This window comes from Hippichthys cyanospilos, chromosome 3 (assembly GCF_059441005.1).
Source record: "Hippichthys cyanospilos isolate Australia breed blue-spotted pipefish chromosome 3, RoL_Hcya_1.0, whole genome shotgun sequence".
In the NCBI taxonomy this organism is placed as follows: Eukaryota; Metazoa; Chordata; class Actinopteri; order Syngnathiformes; family Syngnathidae; genus Hippichthys; species Hippichthys cyanospilos.
In genome coordinates this window covers 25,063,964-25,084,814 of record NC_142371.1, presented here as the reverse complement: position 1 = coordinate 25,084,814, position 20,851 = coordinate 25,063,964, and the positions used below count along the sequence as shown (strand labels likewise).

The following is a 20,851-nucleotide window of genomic DNA, read 5'->3' as shown; positions in this document are numbered from 1 at the left end:
TGATTTAAAAGCGAAAAAAACTCAAGAAAAACTGAGACAAAGCGACAATAAAATTATAGTCGTAAATGAAAATCCACAAAGATTAAATTTGCATGCCTGTATTGCTTTTGATATTTCGTGCTTGTTTCTTTGGTTTAAAAATATATTGGTCCAACTTAGAATGAGGAAAAATCTCAAGAAAAATATTCCGAATTTGCACATTTACATAAATGATTCATTTTATTTTGTGAGACCACTCCTCATTGAGGTATTGTGACACCCTGGCCTCCCCAAAGAATTTTTTTTTGGGCTACGCCCCTGCTGCACATAGCAAATGTTTTCAAATGAGGGTGCACCTAGCCTTGGGGGGCTACATGCATGCAATTCAGGGTGTATGTGAGATTTAATAGGGTTTTGCGTCTAATAGCACATCTAATTTAATGCTTTTTAATGCAGTGACTGAAGCAAAAAAAAAAAATCTTTTTTCAAATTAAAAGCAAACTAATTGGAACATGAAGCAGCGTATTGCTAAATTGTTTTATACTGACTCAGGGATATGCAGTGTCATTTGTGAAACGGTTGATGTTATATACTCTATCTTCTAGAGATGCTGAATGAAATGCATCTAAGAGTTTTCTACAAATCTAGATCCAGTTTAGTAATTCAGACACGAATGGCTCAACTTTTTGTTTAAAGACTTTTTTCACCCTCCCATTAAAAATGTTTATGGGGTAAAAAAAAATGTTTCACACAGGCTACCCCATTGAAAAAAAGTTGTAGTATTGTTTTGTAAGCTGCTCCAGGAGTCATCTATCTTCTCGCCACTGAAACAGCTTGACACACCTGACACACAACAGTAAATATTACGAGTGCATGATTAACGTGCTCCTCCCCTGATTGCGACCATTTTTTTATTCACTCCTTCTTTCACCCGATTCTTCTAACGTCTTCAGAGACATCAGTGTAATTGTTTGCGTTTGTCTCCAGCAGACAAGAGGTGCACGGTCACAGCGGTGACCATGGAGCCTCCCCCCTCTCTAAGCCTGGCTCTCCTCGGAGGCAGCGAGGACGAAGACCAGCGTTTCCTGCTCCCCCTGGCGGGCATCTCCCACCCGCCGGCCCCTGGGGGCCAGGGTCCGGGGTCCAACCACTCCAACCACACGGCGCCTTCCAGCCTCGGCCGCCTCAACGGCAGCAACCCGTCGGCGTCCCCCGCCGCCACGCCGTCGTCCCTGCCCAAGTTGTCGACGACGGGGCCCCCACCCATCCCCAACGCCCTACACCCTACCAGTACCCCGCTCTCCTCCTGCTTGGGCTCGCAGCACAGCTTGAGCGGGGATAACTCGCCTATCTACAACGCTCTTTTTTACTCCTCCCACTCGCCGTCTATGGATCGCGAGCGGGACCGGGACCGCGGGTGCAAGCACAGGCAGGCCAGTCCCCTGGTCCACCGCAGGGACAGCAACCCGTTCACAGAGATCGCCATGAGCTCCTGCAAGTACACGGGCGGGGTCATGAAGCCCCTAAGCCGCCTCAGCGCCTCCCGAAGGAACCTCATCGAGTCGGACAGCAGCAGTGAAACCAAAGAGGGTGGGGTTTCCGCTGTTGCCGGGGCGACGGCGGCCGGGGGTCACGACAGGCAGCGAGAAGCTCCGCCTACCTCCTTGGTCGCCCAGTCCTCCGCCAATCAACCGCCCCTCCAGAGCCCACCAGAAATTGTTATTTCATCCAAAGAAGACTCGCCGTACCCCCGGGGAGGATATGACATCAGCGACACCACCTCCAACCAGATGTCCATCTACCACCAGAACCACGCGCTGGTGGAGAGTCGCCGAGCGCAGGCGGGGAGGGGCGCCGGTCAGGGGGGCTCCGGGGGGGTGGGGCCTGGAGCCAGGGCCGGCCCCGTCAAGGCCCCCAAAAGGAAGAACCAAAACATCGGCTACAAACTGGGCCATCGCAGAGCGCTTTTTGAAAAGAGGAAGCGATTGAGCGACTACGCTCTCATCTTCGGGATGTTCGGAATTGTCGTCATGGTGATCGAGACCGAGCTGTCCTGGGGCGTCTACACAAAGGTGAGACCATGTCTTTTTCACCCAGTCCTGTCATTAGGGGTATCCCGATACAACTTTTTCGCTTCTGATACGGTACCGATATTGTGACCTTGAGTACTACTATCAAGGCGATACCATGTCAGCGGGAATGATATATGCTTTTATTTATCTATTTAGACCTACTCAAGCGATACTGTTCAAACAAAGAACAATAGTCTACAACAGTGGTCATGACAAAATATAAATATTCCGAACGTTTAGGTTACATAAATTCAGTCTGGAGCGTGTTCTGCTATCCGAGATTTTGGACACTATCCTTTTGGGGTAGATATCAGACCGGTATCCGATATTATTATTAGACCGGGATACCCCGAGTGTTTTGGTCTGATATTGGACCAATGTCCAAAGTAAGTATTGGATTGGGACAGCCCTTTCAAACAATTTGGGGCACACTAAGTCCAATGAAATGCTACTTCCAACTGTTGTCATGATGGGACACATATTTTCCTACATATTCTCCTTCTGCCGTGACTCACCTTTATGGAAGTCACAAACATTTTAGACTATATCATAAAAATGAAAATCTTCTTCAAAGTAGGCCTGAAAGAAGCCCTCGAAAATTTCCAGTATTTTGGTTCAAAATAACATGACAGTAAAACGTGGTGAGGTCAACAATAATTAAAAAAAAAAAAAAAAAACTTAGTTTATCAAATAACGTATAGACACCGATGCATGGGTATGCTTTTATTTTGAAGTTGTACCCGGCTGTTGTCTCGGCCTAACGACTTGATTAGACTTTCTACCGCGACTGTTGCTCTTCAGTCCCAACGCACACAACACGACACTGACTTAAATGTGCGGTTTCAGTCGGCAAATTCATCTCTTCGATGAAAGTTATTGAGACACTGAAGTGAAAAAAAAAAGGTAATTATCATAATTGTATGAACGCTTGTTATTCATAATTAAGTGGAACTGTATTTTTTGGTCTCCTGTTTATAATTATAACAAGCAAAAAGAATGTACTTTTTTTTTTTACCTGAATACTTAAAACTCAATTTAAATTTACTGTAGCATATCCGATATCCAAAAATACCTGACAGCTGTAGCCCTACTTCAGAGAAAAAAAGAAAAAGAACATATGTCAGAAAAACGACCAGAGTGAAACGGGTTGTATATACAAAATACAGCTACAGAATTTCAGTTGGCACTCATCTCTTTTTTTTAGGAAAGCGCAACAATAGATTGTCAAGTGTTCTGTAGTGTCTCTTGTTTCTGTAATTTTTGTTTTTTGTCTCCGAAAACCTGTGGATTGGACCGTTTGCAGCGTTTCTGTTAGCATAGGCGAAAAAAAAAGAATGTGCTGTTCCATTATGGCAATTGCAAGCTCTAGTCTTGGCTGAGTGCATCTAATACCCCTGGCTGTGTGGGCTTTTCATTGGGACTCTGTTTTCCTCCCACATTAAATAGACCATGCATGTTCGGTTCTATGAAGTCTTTATATTGTCCATAGGTGAGAATGTGAGTTTGAATGGTTGTTTTGTCTATATCTGTCTCCTTTAATGGACATTTTCTTTACTAAAGGTTTCTGTTGTCAATATAATGAAAGCTACTGGGAAGCCATCTGATTCAAACTGACTGAAGAAAAGCTCTAGAGGAACTGGATGAATTGTTTTCAATGTCAAAATGGCAGCAGTTTGAGCTTTCTTTGTGAACTATAACATATTGGGTTCAATGGTATAATTCAAGATTGAGTAACTACCAAACTACCAAAATTTGGAGCCATTATTTTGGTATTTTGTGGGATATTTAGTTAGCAATATTCCATTGAAGTACTGTTACTGTCAGTTGCAATATTGAAGTGTTTGCAATGCAGATGTTCCGAAGGCCTCACTTGGCTTTGAACCCTCAAAACGTGTCTAGCTGTAGTCATGCTAGAATTGCATTATGGGATATTTAATAGTGGCATTTGATGTAATTATCTTGTATGGTATTTTGAGGTAATAGCAGAGAATCATTTGAATATGACGTAGTTACATTATAGGATATGTAGTCCCTGGAATGATGACTTTAAGCTGGGTTCAGTATTTTTCAATAATGGCAATGATGGTACTTGACGTACTATAAAGTGGGGCCGTTTCGTTGAAAGATTTCAAACTGAAGACTTGACATTTTTCAATAACAGAGCGGAACCTTCAAACTTTAGACATTTAGTCTCTCTGTATTGACGAGTTGACTTCAGCGGTTAGTGGACGTAAAGACTACAGTACATATGGTCTGGATTTTTGGACAAAAACCTGCATTATAATAATTGTATAAGCGAGATTTTATTTCTAAGAGTCTTTTGGGACACTAGGAAATTGTACATCTATAAAACGGCAGTAAAACTGAATTATACAGAATAAATAATACATAAAAAAATAGTGCAGCGTTATGAGAAATAGAATGCTTGAGTTTTGAGTTTAGATGCAAAAGTAGTGAAAGAAAGTGTTGCTGAAGGTCCTGCTCCCCATGGGGCTGAGGTGGGCAGCTGGAACACTCAGGTGAATTGAGGAGGGCGCAGGCTGGAGTGAGGATTTGGAGAAGGTCAAACGGGTATGGAGGGGGGTGAGGGGGCGGCAAGGTTCTGAATGGCCTTGAAAGTCTAACTGAGCATCTTAAATGGAATTCTGCAGCTTAAATTGAATTCTGAAGTTGACTGGATGCCAGTGAAGTTGTTTTATGATATACTGTATCATGTTTTATGATGGAGTGTCCAGTGTCCTTCCATGCATGTTTTGGGGAATGTAGAAGGAATCTGGAGTACCCGAAGAAAACCCGCATAGGGAGAACACGTAAACGTCACACAGGAAGGTCGGAGCCGGAAATGAATTGAGTAATTTTTGTACCTAAGCAATCAATGACTTTTGTCCTTTCACTAGGTAAATGTGTAGCAAATGCGCATAGCTCGTTGGTAGAGTGGTCGTCTCCCAGCTGAGAGGCTGTGGGTTGGATCCCCCAACCGTCAAGACCATGTGGAAGTGTCCTTGAGCAAGACACTGAAACCCCAGTTGCTCTTGATGCATCTTTAGGTAAATGACTAGTTAGTGTAAAGCGCTTTGAGTACCCGAGGTAGAAAAGCGCTATATAAGTCAAAGTCCATTTAGCATCTGACCTCACAACCATATCGGCATAAAAATGAATATAACACCCCTACTTTCACCAAATTTTGAAAAGAAAAAAGAAAAAAAAAGATTTGCTATTCAATGTCTTTTAATGTAAAAAAAAAATGTCTTTTGAGGGTTGAATGAGTTAAAGACTACAAACAACGGCTTTTACTCCATTTTTCTCTCCACATGGATCCAATGAAATATAATCGGAGTTGCATCATGGGAAATGAAGTCCCCGGTGTCCGAGTCACTTGCTATTACAGCAACAAATGTTTCTACCTGTAATTATCTACTTGAATCTGCTTTTTTAAAGACTCCGGTGACTTTGCAGCTCTTTGGAATAACAAAAAGATGGAGTGAAGTATGATGAAGTTCCAAGGGTCAGATGCGTGGGGGGGGGCACAATGATGTAATACCATGATAAAGAGGACAAGGGGTGGGCCTTGTAGATTATCAGTAGGAGGCCAGCATCTCATTTGTCTGCGTAATGGTGAGTGTAATAAGATGAATCGGCCCCCAACAGCTATTGTCTGTTTATCTTGGCTCGTCCCTCGTCTCTCGCGTCCTTGTCCCGGCCTTTGTTTTAGCGTGACATAGCACAAAAGGTCAGCGGGGCCTCGGCTAATAAAGTGAAAGCATGACTTTGCCGCATCACGTATGGATCAGCGATCACACAACGGGTGATGCGCGCAGGTAGCCGCTGAAGATTTTGCCGCGTGGGCGTGTCCGACGTCTTCTATCTGCTTTTTAAAGGACTGGCCATTATGATTATTGCAAGGAATACTTGCCCGTGTCACATTTAAAGCTTTAACTCTCCATCCATTACATAATGACAGTCTCTGACTGGTTCATTAAGGGAAATTCACACTCTAATTTTTTCTCCTCATACATGGCCAGCTCTGTCGGCGTCTGCGCGAGCTTTCTGTCTCTTTTCTATTTCAACTGTCTCTTTATTTGGCTTTAATTCTTGGAACTCAGTTTTTTTGCACAGTTCCCCAGTGGGCATCAAACTCGGGGTGTTGATGAGGAGAAAATGAAAGGCTGTGAATTTGTAGAGGGTTAGACATCATAATTCATATGCCTTCTGCCTCTCAACCTGTGAGCAATGCCGGCGTGCAAATCGAACAGAAAAGCTCAGGCCGATCAATTAGAATTGATCGACATCGGTGAATTTGAGAGTGGGGGGTGCCACGTTCGCCGCCTTTATCTTCTTATTGATAAATCTATTGCCAATTAGGGGCCCGTGCAGGAAGGTGTTGATCTTACACCAACTTTAATGAGACCATGGAAAATAGCGGCTATTTACGTGTTTACAACGAGCAAAACAATTTGGAACTCCGTCACCAACCAAGCGTTGCAACCAGGATTAAGGATTAGGCAATTAGGTAAATTTAGGCATACTTGCTGTTCGTTCACAAATTTGTATTTTTTGTGCTGTTTTTGAAGTCTAAGAAGCTACCAAGTTATAGAAAGTTCTATTTATAATGTAATGTAATCTGACACAATTTTGATATGCTGTCTTTTTCTGCGTAATGCATTTATCAAGGTATCGGATTGAGATATGCCTTTTTTGTTATTATTGTCAGGGGTTGACAGATGTGCAAAATGAAATTCAAATTACCAATTAATCAGTCGCTTAATCACAAAATAATTTATAAAAAACTATATATATTTTTTTTTTTGGCCTCTAAGACTGTGGTTCTCAAGCTTTTTACAATGAAGTACTCCCTGTGAAATATTATCTTCAGCCAAGTACCCTTGAACTAGTGGAAAGCCTTTTGGGGTGAAAATAAATTTGTAAAGAATAAAAGCAAATGTTTTGCAAAGGAGTCATTATGTATCACAAGTGAGCAACAAGTTGCTTTACTTTCCAATTAATTTGCTCCTATTTTGAAAAGAAAAATTAACTGTTGTTTTATGGGGATTAACGAGAATTAAATTAGATCCACTGATACCTCCAGAAACTCTGTTTAAACCATATTGTTGCGTACTCTTAAAGGGACACTGTGTAAGATTTGACAGTTTTCATTACGGACAGCAGGAGGTGCTGCATATACCATTGTCCGTAGCCAAAAGAAACATGGGAGCCTTCGGAGAAGTACCACCCCCCATGTAATATCATTTAATGATAACTAGACCTACGATTATAATTAAAACATACTGTTGGTTATAAAGAAAACATTTATTTGGAAAGTTTTTGAAATTTATAATCATTCAATTTATTCCTTTTTATTGAAAAATGGTATAAATCTCACACAGTGTCGCTTTAAGGATTAGAATAATACAGATATGAATTACAGGTAGAATGTTTATTGTTATATATAAAAATACACATTATATATACTGATTTACAATACTTTGTTGTTGTTTTTTTTAGTATTTGGATGAATGTTCAACTTCAGAACAACTTCAGAACATAGCAACGAAGCAAACTGGACATCTTTTTTCTGTCAAAAATGGCATCTTCCAAGTGATGCGGCATTACCGATGCTATATATGCTATTTATGTGTTTTATTGACAACCTGTGAGGACCCTAGATTGGAATCAAGTGATTTGTCAGTGTTTACTGTCAATCCTATTATGAGTGCAATTTATTTGTGCACAATGTGTTAATGTCACAACCGTGTTTTTAATGTCTGAGTGACTGTACATTGTTGTTGTCGAGGAGGTCCAGCTGCTCCGCGTAGCCATCCAGAAATATAGATAGAAGAATAAGAATGGAACTAAAGGGGGTGTGTTGCTTGTGTACACATGGGTGCTCCTGGAAGAGGGTAAATAGTGTACGAACAACTGAACACACAATCTAATGTGATGCAATACAAATACACATCCTTATAAAGCTAACAATGCTGATTTATGACGGACACTGTTTGAAAGATATTCTGCATTGGTGTTCAATTGCATTCAGGGAGCTTTTACTCATGTTTTGTTCATTACTTCCAAGTTTCATCCATTTTGTGTTTGCATATAATGCTCATGTCACTTTTTTATCTGGAGAACTTGAAGCTCATTAGAAAGTTTGGATTGGATATGTGTTAACATTATCCAATCATTTCTTGAGTTTTTGCACAGTTTGCAGAATTGAACCATGAAATAATTCATGAGTAGGGAAAATGTGGCCCCTCTGGCAGAATTGTGGCTTTTCATACAAAAGGAGGCTTTGAATGCTCAGACTTGATTTGTTTGTACGCCGTGCGTCTGCAGTCTTTGCAGCTCGCTTTATTACCACTCGCCAAAACTGCACAACTGATTTCCATTCATCTTTTGTAGAGGGCACGGGCCAAGGAAGAGCCCATTTCATTTTTATGAAGTTCCAGAAATTTGATTTGTTCATTATTGCACAATGGGCAATTTATTTTTAAAACGTCCCTTTATTTAGCATGAATAATGCATGACTCTTATTTAGCTTACTTAACTTCTGACATATGTGGAATATAGCTGAACCTCTTAAGTCAAACACACAATGGATGATGGTCCAATAAAAAGTAATTGAAACAGAAATAATTGGTTGCAGGGTCAGACTGTGACAATGATAATGAAGGCTTTAAATGGGTAGATGAACAAAGTATGGCATCCATTTCTTTAATCCCACCAACCGGGCATTTACAGTAGACCTTTGCTAGTGACCAATTTCTCAATAAAAGATGTCAAGCTGTTTACTCTTAGCTGAAAATTACTTTCAAACCAAACAGGATAAAGGCTTGCCAAAGGCTAATAAGTGTATGTGTAGGCTAATGCAGGCTAATAAATGTGTAATTGTATTCTTTTTACAACAACGACCTTACTTAAAGTATGTTAGCTTAATGCTAACACATAATGCAATAGCCCACAAGTAACGCGTCAGACAGCAGTTGTACACAAACAAAATAGAGATAGTCACTGGTTTATATTCTAGAATATTACCAATATTAATTGTTTTTTTTGGTGCTGATTCTGAAATTTGGTGGAGTAAAATTCGGGCAACCAGCCAATTGATATGAAATTGTTTAGTAATTAAAATAACTTATTATTGGAATCATAACACAACAATAATGATATATTACAGCTAAAATATTTGACTTTTTGATTTTATTTTTCCCTTTAGCATTTGTTTACATTTACAACGTGATTTACAACATTGTCGTTGTTTTGTTTTTCAGATGATTTTTGGATGAATGGTGGGAATGTTTTAGTTTTATATGTATATATTAACATTGTTTTTGTTTTAAAACAAATACAATCTCCAAAAATTGATCGATTTAAAAATATAAAATATAATGTAATCATATAGGCTTTAAATTGACTAGACATTTTATTATGGACAATATTACTGCAGTTGTAAAACCTTTCTTCATTTCTATCAGCGTGAATGTATTATACTGCCCCTGGTGGCCAAGTTGTACACAACAGAAGAACCAGCAATAAATTCATCATGACACATACATTTTTTAATTCTATACATTATATTCAAATATGTAATTCTCTTTTTTTTAATATGTAATCGAGCTCTGACAGCGAATACTTTTCCCTGAAATTGAAGTCAAATTGTGATTTTCGTGTCTATTCAAATTGGAATTGTCCGGGGCTTGATCGAGTTCTAAAACCCTTGTATTGAACTGTAAAACCCCTGAGCTCACTTTTCACTGTCAGAAAACCTGGCGCCTTCAAATGTAACCAAAAAACAATAAGAGACACTTTTTATGAGATTCTCCTCCGGTATTTTTCCTGGGACGGGTTAAAGCGAGAACTTGGCGGTTTGACACGCGTCTGGATCTGAGAATAAATGAGGCCGCACGTCCACTCGGGAGCTTAGCGTGAGGCCTGTCAGATCAATACATCATTGGAAGACGGCCCGCGTGGCTCTTTGCTGGCCCCCGGGCCCACTGCGACATGTCTCAGGCCCGCCGATGAAACACTAGCAGCTATTCTGGGGGAATGCACAGCTGTTGTCAACATCACCTGTCAATACACACATACTGTACTGTACAGATGGCTGCTGCTGTGCATGTGTGTGAAAGCTATCAGGAGTGTTTTTCCCCATCCAAAGAACAGATGAATAGCAAGTAATGAACATATACCGGGGAAAGAACTTTCGACGTGATTAGTGTTGTTGCGCACCTGCGCTGCGCAAACTTACGATTGAGCTGAAATTACTGACTGACGTAGCTCAGCTCCACAAAAAAGTAGAATACGGGCCAATCGGCGGGAGGAATATTAGCTTAGACCTTAGATGGACTTCAAAACGTCACCTTGCAACACAAGCCTAAAACCAAGCAAAGTAGCTTTAAATTGATTAATTAACATAGCATGACCCAACCAATGAGTTTTATTGGTTTAATCCAGTGCTTCTCAAGTATATTTTGCAAAGCATAAACGTTTCGTGCCCCGCCCACTCTCCGCGCCGACTATAAATAAGCTAATTATCTATAAAAATGGTGTAAGTGAACCCAAAACTGTATCCTATTTCACATTAACGAAAGAAAGAAGCAATATGAACCAATTTCCAACAAATTTTAACTACTTTTTACAGCGTTTCTACAGGTTACAGGTTAGTCTAAAACTGAAAATGAAATTAAAGCGCATCAAAGTGCCTGAAATTTAAATAAAAACAAAAAAAAGGCAATTCTTATTTTATTGCAATTACACTTGGCAAAAACAAAGCCTTTTGTCCACGGGTGGTTAGTGATGGAAAATTGAGTGAAAAGACTGTATACATACAGTATGAGGAAGATAGTGTAAAATATTAAGTATTTAGCAACTTTTGGTAATGAATTTAAGGTTAATGAATTACTTTTGAATGTTTACCGAAATTAATAAATTATTTGAGTACTTAAGTTCTGAAAGAAACTTTATTAACTCCAATAGTACCAGCTATTTCTATGGATGACTTTAGCCAAATCCTAGATTTTTTTTTAAATATAAATGAATAACTAAATGAATAAATGTTTGGCAATGGCAATTGCCAATTCGTGTTCTGGTTGACGCTGGTATGTGGTCACTCCACAATGTGTTGTGCGTTCGTTTTTATCTTCCCGGGTGCTTCTTGTGCTATGAGTCGTCAGTACTAAGGAAAATTTTTCTCCGTGTCTCGATGGCGCTTCACTGGTTCTTCTCCACACTTAAACAGGGTGCTTATGTTCCTCCCCTGCGGATCCTAAATATGTCTCCAGCTCCCCGGGGGGGGGCTAATGTTATTTCTACCCCAGCAGGCCTCTGTTCATTGCCTCCCTAGCCACACCCCTGCATCCCTGGCATTTCTGGCGACATTTCCTGGGCGACTTTTTCCGGCGCTTTCTTCTGGTCGCGCGTCGATTGCTTCACGTGAAGGGAATTAAACTAGCCGGTCGTTGATGTATATGTTCTCTGGGGTAGTCATCAACCGCTTCAGTACTCATGTGCCTTCTCTTCCCATTGCCACCATCTTCCTTACCCCTCCATTACGTCGCCTTCAGGCTTCTGAGGGCCTCAGCATCCCTTCGGTCCTGTCGCTAACTGCTACAAATTTCTACCCCTGTAATGAAGTCTTTCTCTCTCTCTCTGTCTCTCTCTCTCTCACTCTATACTAGATATATCTATAGATGGATATATAACTATCTATATATATATATATATATATATATATAGATAGATAGATAGATATAGATATATATAGATATATAATCTATACTAGACATATAGATATAAATATATATATATCAGTGGCGGTCCGTGCGTTTCACACTTACACCTTCAGTGATGTTCGAATAAATACCCCTCAAATAAATAGCCCTCAGAAGCACACGTATGTTTTACTGTGCTACACAGGCTATTTTCCAGAGCATTTAAACATCCTGAAAGTCCTGAAAGTTGTGTTGGTCGCATGGGTATGTTTGACCTCACATCACCTACCTGTAACGTAAACATTGTCATGTGTGCTTGAGGATTTTCTGTCTATGTGTTCAGCTCAGTTGTGTTAGCTCCCATGAATGCACCTGCCATGTGTGCATCCAAACATGTTTTTTTTTTATCTTGTTTTGTTTTATTTTCCTATAAGTGGATTGATCTGTGTATACGTGTTGATATGTGTGATGTAACTCTTTTAGTTGGAGGGCGGTGAGAAGTCAAGTTTGGCTTTAGTTCCAGTCTTCTGAAGTAATGAAAACATGCTTGTGTGTATGTATGTATGTGTGTGTGTGTGTTTGATTATATCTGGCTAAGGTGACTGTAGCCTCTCTGCCTCCCACCTGTTTCCCTGGAGACTGATTGCAAGAAAGAGCCACTTTGACAGGAAGCGAGCCTCAAGGCTAACACAGTCCGACGCAATCACACGTGCTTGCGTTCATTTTGCTCATCAGAAGCAAAAATTGTAATCAAATACTTATCACCTTTGTCAAAATCAACTAGGAGTGTCTAAATTACCGACTAAGTGTGATCAATTAATTACAGTGGTAGTTTAATTTATCTAATTGTTAATCTCGAACTTTATGCTTTGTGTATGCTGATTCGATCAATTCTTAATGCTTCGGGCTTTATGTGCTTGAATTGCTGGTGGTTGGAACACAGTCGCAATCGATCACACCCTGAAGTGGACACTGATTGGCTGTCATTGTGTTTGAGATAAAATCCTCTTGTGGGCGAGAGTGCAAGTTCATGAGTTGAAGGAAAACGCGAAAATGAAAGTGCATGTCTGTTGAATAGTAAATTAAACATTTAAAAAATGGCCTAAAGCAAGTGTGGTTAAAATGATAGTTATATGCATTTTTTTTTTTTTGTAAAAACGTCAGAGGCAGCTCAAGTTTAGACTACCGCATAAATGCAAAGCACCAAGACTATAAATCTGTATTTGAAATCTTTTGATCCACCACAAAAACATAGTACATTAAAAAAATAGAAAAAAAAAACAGGACTAATTAGATCAATTAATCTAAATTTCTTGCTAAAATGTACTCACAATGAATGAATTATCTTAATGCACTTTTTAGGCACTAGTTGCCATGAAAAGATGGAGCTTTCACCTTTTTTCCTCGGCAAAAGCAAAATGTGCTATGTTGGCTTTGAATCAGGTGAATGAGGCGACTTGGAAGAATTGAACAATTTCCTCTCTTTCAGAGAGGAATTGAGTGGCTTTCACGATGTAGTCACTATCCGTCTGTCCTATCAATTTAACAGCATGGTTGGATGTGAGCAAAGTTGTTCACAATTCATGATGTGGTTTGCTTTGGATCGTGGTTTTTATCATCACACTTCTCTTCGCATGATATGTAACCCACATTGATCTTATTTTCGACCCAAATCCAATCCGAGCGGTGAAACAATTTCCATGTCAAAGTATAATCATTTCCCGTTCCTGTGCTTATACGTTCACACAGTTTTTGATTGGCACTTTGTTGTAAACACTCCATTTACATTTATGTGTGCAACCCTTGATTGACAACTGTTTCCCTAAGTATTTTCGACACGTTTTCCGTGAAGCGTGTTTTCCTCACTAACAATTGTGCAATCAGCCTCTTAAGTTGTCTTGGCTATGGTTGCACTCTGCATTATATGGTACTTGAACGCGTCATATTTTTCTAAAGCCTCCACTTCAATTACAAGTTGGATGTTGTATTACAAAGACATCGTGTTGGTGTGTGTGGGCAAAAAAATTTGAAATATATGTGGGGCAGATTCAGATATGCAATTTCACAGTCACAGTACTTCATGAATAGTTTATAATACATACAATAATCGATTAAATGACAACCAAATTCATCGATACGTATTTTTGATAATCAATTAATAATTTGTGGACGTAACATTGTCTAAATGTCGACAATGATCAAACTGATTAGTTATGTTAAATCAGAATAAGACCTCGGTAAACATCTTTTACTTTGAAAAAAGCCAGATTTTTCTAACAAGTTACAGACCAAATCAGTCAAATTGGAAAAATAATTGAATCGATTTGAAGAAACATCAAGTTTGGAAAAGGACAGCAATTAAAACATGTTTTTATTTTAAATTCGATTTAACTATTAATCAATAAAATAATCATTTAAAATAGTCCTAATTTGCATCCCTACTCTAAAATGTTGCTATTATTATTAGCTGCTTAGCGTTAGCTAACTGTATGTGTGTGATGTAAAAAGTTCTATTTTTGGCCTGCTCACAGAGGAAAATCTTTTTTTTTTAATCTCGGAATGCTGTCTAGCTACATTTCAGTCAATACACACATACACACACTTGACTTAGCAGTAAAGGGACCCCCTGGTAATCAATTACTTGATCAATCACAGATTGGGCTGGCCACACTAAAGCTTATCTTCTAGCTTCATCTTAAAACCTTTTGGATCAGTAGAGCTTCTGGGGGAAGCCCTTTTGTGTTTCCAGAGGACAAATATATATCCACGAAAGCATGCTTGGATGTATTTGGTATGGGAGAACACCCCCCCCCCCCCCTCCCCCCATGTAAATTCTGGATGAACTACAATACAGATGGTTCAATAAGCTTGGACCTTTGACCCTCCAACAAATTTCAACTCCATACTTTATTTCCTTCTGGAATTATAGCCATGTGTCCCAATACTTATGTCTGTATGTATGAGCGCCATGTATGCACTGAAGGACTACACACCACATTACGCTATTAAGGCATGACAACCTCAAACAAAAACTTAACTCCCGTTCATCCCAACCGTGATTCATTTGATTATTTACACCTGTAACTCTTATTGGCCGGTTGCTTAGCAACCCCAGCGAGACGATTGGAACACTCACAGCCGCCGCTGCAAGCTGGTGTAATAGATGACCCGAGCTATTCATGTTCTGTGCACACGGAACACGCAAACCATGTGCGATTCGGTTGACCTTAAAGTGACAGGGTCCAAATTATTCACATGGCACACTGTATAATAAGAACAAGGGGCCCGTTGTTGCCATGCCGATTCTGGATTTTGCAAAATGGTATCCAGGCGGGAGTAGAAACAATCAAACTGATATTATGTGGTTGCACAAGTGTGCTTACAATTAATCAAACATATTCAAAGTCAGATTCAATAGTAGAGCTCATTTAAATTGCCTCTGTTTAACCTCAGGTCAACTTTTCCAGTTTTGCTCTCAGCACATGCAAAAAAAAGAGACCATAGCAGCATGTTCACCTCATACTGAAGTACAGTTGAAGACTACTTCAAACTAAAACACCAAAAGCAATTGTTTAATGAATCTCATTGAAAATATGAACCTCAGTGACCATTTTACCTTTGTTCAGACATAACATAATTGATAATTGTATTTTTTATAATCCAGTACACCTTACGTATTCATTCTTTTTCCTTTCTACCCTCCCTTTACTTAAAATAGCGCTCAGGTGACTCCTACAGACCTCAAACTGATTTTTTTACTTTCAAAACAGCTAAATAGAACAAAGGCAGGACGAGGTAAGCGATAAAATAAAATAAGGTTGCAAGTGGCTGGTGTGACAGTGTGTTTACAGTCAGGCCGCTGAGCTGGGTATTTTTCTCATTAACAAGACAAGCGGTGCTTCCTTTGCAGCCACTTTGCTCCACTGAGCACAAATGAGATGTTTGCAATAGGGAGAGTGAGACAGGAAAACAGGGAAATAAAAAGCAGACGACAGCTTGAGCGTTGAGCCAAAAATCAGCCAAAGTGTTGTGCGGTGGCCCGTAACAACAACCACTAACTCACTTCGCTGTGTGAAATTATATACTGCTAGTGGTCTTTTACTACACTTCCATGATCAATAATAGGAAAAAAAAAACAGTCATGTTTGCGTAGGAATTGTCATTATTGTTTCCTTTGTTCTGGAAGCGTGTTGCAACGCCGGTTTACGTGACTCTTTTACCAACTGACTTGACTCTTTCTACTTGTTGAGTTGCAACATCGATACCAACAACACAATGTTGTCCTTGAATCACATTCAGTGGCCAATTTAAGGAACTAAAAGACAACTTCATTACGCTGACATTTTATTATACGGCGCCTGTTGCCAGCGAAGCCTCTAGCATAAATTAACCGCTAGCTAGCAGTGCTCCAGTGCTCCATATAGGCATGCGAAAACAGTCAGATTACTTTTCGAAGGCAGTTAAAAAAACGTAAATGAAAGTGTACTCTTTGGTGCCGACAGCCTAAGGTTGCTGTTCCTACTGATCACTTTCTAAAAAAACAAGCTGACTAAAATGTGGGTTCTGTGGTTCTGACATCTCTTCTTCTCATTGATTAGAATTTATAGGCATACAAGTCTTAAATCTCTCTTATAACAAAAGGAAAAAACATTGTTGCTGATGAAAATGATAAAACCTGATCATTCATAAAAACGCAACTAGTAAATCTTGGTGTGTAAAAGCTGCTTTTATTTCTAAACAGGCAGGCATGTTCAGTTAGTGTTGAAGGCATAACTTTCCATAATGTGTAAATATCTAATGTTAGGACCTATGCCCGATGTATATATAAATTTTCAATTCAATGGCTTCGGGCAGTAGGCAGGGGGCACCTCAACTGGTTTCCAGCCAATTGCAAAGCACACAGAGACAAATTCACGCACCCAATCACACTTAAGAACCATTCAGTATACACACCTGCCATGCATGTTTTTGGAGTGCAGGAGGAAGCCGGAGTGCCTGGAGAGAACCCGCGCGGGCTCGGGGAGAACATGCAAACCCCACCCAGGAAGGCTGGAGCCAGGTGGATTTGAACTCGGGTCCATTTAACTGTAAGACGGACATGCTATTCACCGCGCCCCCGAGCCGCCCTATGAGTGTAATCAGTTAATAAAAATATGGCGCACAAGTGGCATAAAAACGAAGGTTCGGAAGCTCGTGTGTGTTTACATACAGCTGCGTATCCCCGTATTTGGGCCGACACACACATTTTAGGGAAGCCGCAATAGACACGATAACATACTGACACACTCTATTTTCCAGGACACTGACTCGCAATATATATTCATGAACCAATGCAGATTGTGCTTAATCACCTCATGAGGGAGACTCAGTAGTCAGCCACTAAATGAAGACTCGGAGCGTACGCCGGCGTCAAGTTTTGACTCAGGCGCTAAGAGCTATATTATACCTTGAAGTATCCATGACAGTGAGGCTGTTTTGGAAAACGTTTGGCTGTCATCGGCATTGATAACGAAGAAATGAGCTCAATTTCTTGCTTGTATTACTTTTATGAAGTAATCGCGATTAGTATTAGTGCAAGAGGAATTCAAATTCAATGTCAACAAACACTGACCATCATTTAATTCACGCATATATAATGTATGCGTATATTGCAAAGTCACTTTGAAGTGATTCTTCAAAAATATTACATTTTTAAATTTGAGAGTTTAGCTGCTACTATTAGTTCTATTACTGTATTTCTAGTCTATTTTATTTTTTCTAATTTTCAACCCTCATACTCGGGTTTAATGTAAATATGTTGTTCTTATAAACAACAGGCAGTTGTCAAGAGGTATAAGAATACTGTGTGCATGTAAAAATGGCGGCCACAGAGGCCACCATGTAGCTCCACGCCAGCATGCTGGTCAGACTTTTTTTGTTAGTTAGTCCTTATCACATAAAATTCTTAAATTGATGAAATCTTCTGGTCTAACATTGAGGGAGAGAGTAGGGGGAGGAAAAAAAGCATAAGTGGCAGGAAAACAGGTTAAGATTCAAATAAGAGAATAGGTGACATAAGTTTCCTTGTGGGAGTGGTCATCTTTAAAAATAATACCAACCACGAGGCTCCTAATCTTTTGTTTTTATGTTTTGAACCTTTTTTTGTAGATATTTAAGTAGGGAAACCAAATTACAGTATGCGAAAGTCTTTTGGTTGTGACCCCAGAATACATCTATACTGCATTGATATTTCATTCCAATTCAGTTAGAAGCAACTATGCGTGATGTGACTGCGGTTTGAATATCATAGCAAGGCAGGCTTTATTGATATCTGCAGCTGTTGTTTATGCCATGCGCTCAAGCGCAAATTTTTGGGACAGAGATACGTGAGTTGCATGAGATGATGCTGTTGTCACCTTTTTTTTTTTTTTTATCTGTCAGCTGTTGCCTTCAATCCCACATAATCATACCCAATAGAGGCTTTTTGAGAAGACTAACCAATGATTGGATCTGACTGTCCCCATCTCAAGTGATTCAGCATTTACAGTAGCGGATCAATCGCACTTTGCTATTAGCTAAACTTAAATTCCGCACACATGACGCTAGCCATTAGCAACCGACGCAATCTCGCGATTGTCTCCAGACGCTGTTGTGGAGTGTGCGTAGTTAAACTAATGAAGAGAAATAACAGTCGTCCGCAATGTGGCCCTGGAGCGTGCTAAATCTATCTGCAAGGGCTCGCTCAAAATTAACTTTTTGAGTATTATCGTAATCTGTGCTGACGTCGGTGCAACCGTCTTGGAAGAACAAGTGGGTATTGAAAAGAAAAGCCATTAAGATATGATATCCAGCTGTGCGTGTGAGGGAGGTGGTAATAGGCCGATGGGATGAGTAGTATCGAGCAAAGGAACATTGCTTATGTTTTTAAAATGTATGTTATAGGCCAGTGGTTCTTAAATAGGGGTACAGGTAACCCTGGAGGAACTTGAAGGAACTCCAGGGGTTACTTGAGATTTTAAATAAGGCAAACAAGCATGCAAGAATATTTTACAAATAATTATTGAATGAATGAAGTGTTTCAGGAAAATGTAAGTTTATAAAACAAATTTTACGATTAGGTCATTCAATGTCATTTTTTTTAAAAAGCCAAATTCTCTCCATTTGACCCAACTTGTCACGTGCTACCTCTCGTTACCTGTCAAGATAATGATTTATTTTTTGAAAAGGTCTCTACTGTAAGAGGAATCTTTATGTTTAATTTTTTTTTATTGTAAAAATATTTGTTTATAATTATTTCTTTTTTAGAACAGGTCTCACACTTTATGTTGATTATTTTTTGTGTACAAATATCTATTCATAAATAAATTAATGATTTAGTTTCGTGAACACATCTCTACTGTAATCAAAAAGAGGTATCTTTATTTTTAATATTTTTCTGCAGGAAAATATGTATTTATAATTATTTCTTTTTGAGACCAAGTCTGACACTTTACAGTGATTATTTTTTGTAGACAAATATTTATTAATAATTATTTCTTTTCGATAACAGAACTCGTCTATGATCCAAAAGAGGACAGAATATATGTTCATTATTTTTTGTGGACCAATACAAATGAAGTTTGAAAAGTTCTAAAGTTTAATAAAGCAGGCATTGATGGCCATTTTTTTTTTTAACCCCAAAATGCTTTGTACTGGTTAAGGAGTACTTGGCTGAAAACATATTTCCCAGGGGGTACATTACTGAGTTTGAGAACCATTGTGAGAGACCATCCCAACAAATGTATACCAGTTTCTTGTTCTAACTCTCTATATGAACTAAAAAAATGTGAAAAATACACAAATCAAACTACTTAAGGCAACTTTATTTTTTATTCCTCTTGTTTTATCCTCCTGAATCTCATTTTAGTATGCAGTCACTCTTCTGAGTTTTAGTATATTCTTAGCATATGCATGAAATGCAGCTGAATTGTATTTTTGCAAATAGCATGTTGACAGGAAGCGCATTACTGTGATTCAGTGAAGTAATTTAAAAATGAACAAATAAAGTAAAGTAGCAGGGGCTTTGCCAAGTTTTAAACTTTGTATTAAAGGAAAACAAATGACTGGACTAACTTTGTCCCTCACATAGCCTGCTGAGAAGTTGAATGATATTTTCCTGTGGATCAGCTGACGTGGAATTTTGTCATTCTCATTTTGTTTCGGTAACGGGACTGAGGGCAAACTCAGAGACCTGACTGTGATGTGAACAAAAACTGAGCTGGATCACATATTTACCAGGTCATCAGCAAGAAAATAATCCTGATCAATATATCCATTTTATACTACGCACCATCAGCAGAAAGTGAATCTAAATGTTTTACTTTGTTTAAAGCATTGCCATATAAACCATAATCATATAAAAGGTCTCATGTTGGGCTTTTTTTGTTTGAAAAAAAAACAAACAAACATGCAATTTGGATACACTTTTTTTCCCTCAATATATCATGGCGGTATCAGATCAGGGCTTGGTGTCGGTAACTCTAAAAATCAGGTGACTCGGACGCAGACTCGGTTCCAAAAAATAAAATTAACCTTTATTGAAAATATGCTCACCCTCGAAGACAAAAAAAGGCCAACTACATCCTGAGCATTTCGTCATTGCGTTCAGCGCTGGGCACATTATTGAAACGGGCAATAATTAGCCCTCACTTTCACATCACTGACTTGAACGAGAACTGAAACCACACTTAGTGGACTGCAAGCAGGCAAATATACTACGACAATATTAAAACCATTAAAATCATCTCCAAATGTCTTCATAAAAGTATATCAGTTAACCATCATTATACCTAATAACCATTCAAATTTAAAACTTTAGCCAAAGTACATTTGTTCTCGGCACAAAAATATATTTTTAGACAAACTCCATTACGTAGTCTTTGCTAGTAGCAAATTTGTTATGAAATCTTTTCCCTGGTAAACAAGTGGCTAGCTGTCCAGGTTTTCTTTTTTGGTTTGGAAAAGTCCACCTTGAAAATAAATTTCCAGTAATGTACTGTTGTGTCTGGCGGTCCATTTACCATGCAATGAATCTCGGAGTCACTCGAAACCAATTAGAGGATGCGACTGCTATGACGT

At 39.1% G+C, this 20,851-nt stretch overlaps 1 protein-coding gene across 2 annotated transcripts in view; it reads left to right on the top strand.

Annotated features, from left to right (window-relative positions):
* Positions 1-20,851, top strand: part of LOC148426475 (small conductance calcium-activated potassium channel protein 2-like) — a 77,370-nt gene that overhangs the window by 1,211 nt on the left and 55,308 nt on the right. Inside the window, exon 2 of one of the 2 annotated variants that reach the window (XM_088410742.1) lies at positions 970-2,051. In XM_088410742.1, coding sequence (XP_088266868.1) covers positions 999-2,051 — 1,053 coding nt within the window. In that variant the 5' untranslated portion in view covers positions 970-998. Of the gene's footprint in view, positions 1-966; positions 2,052-20,851 lie in introns of both variants that reach the window. The other variant, XM_088410741.1, reaches the window with a different exon arrangement.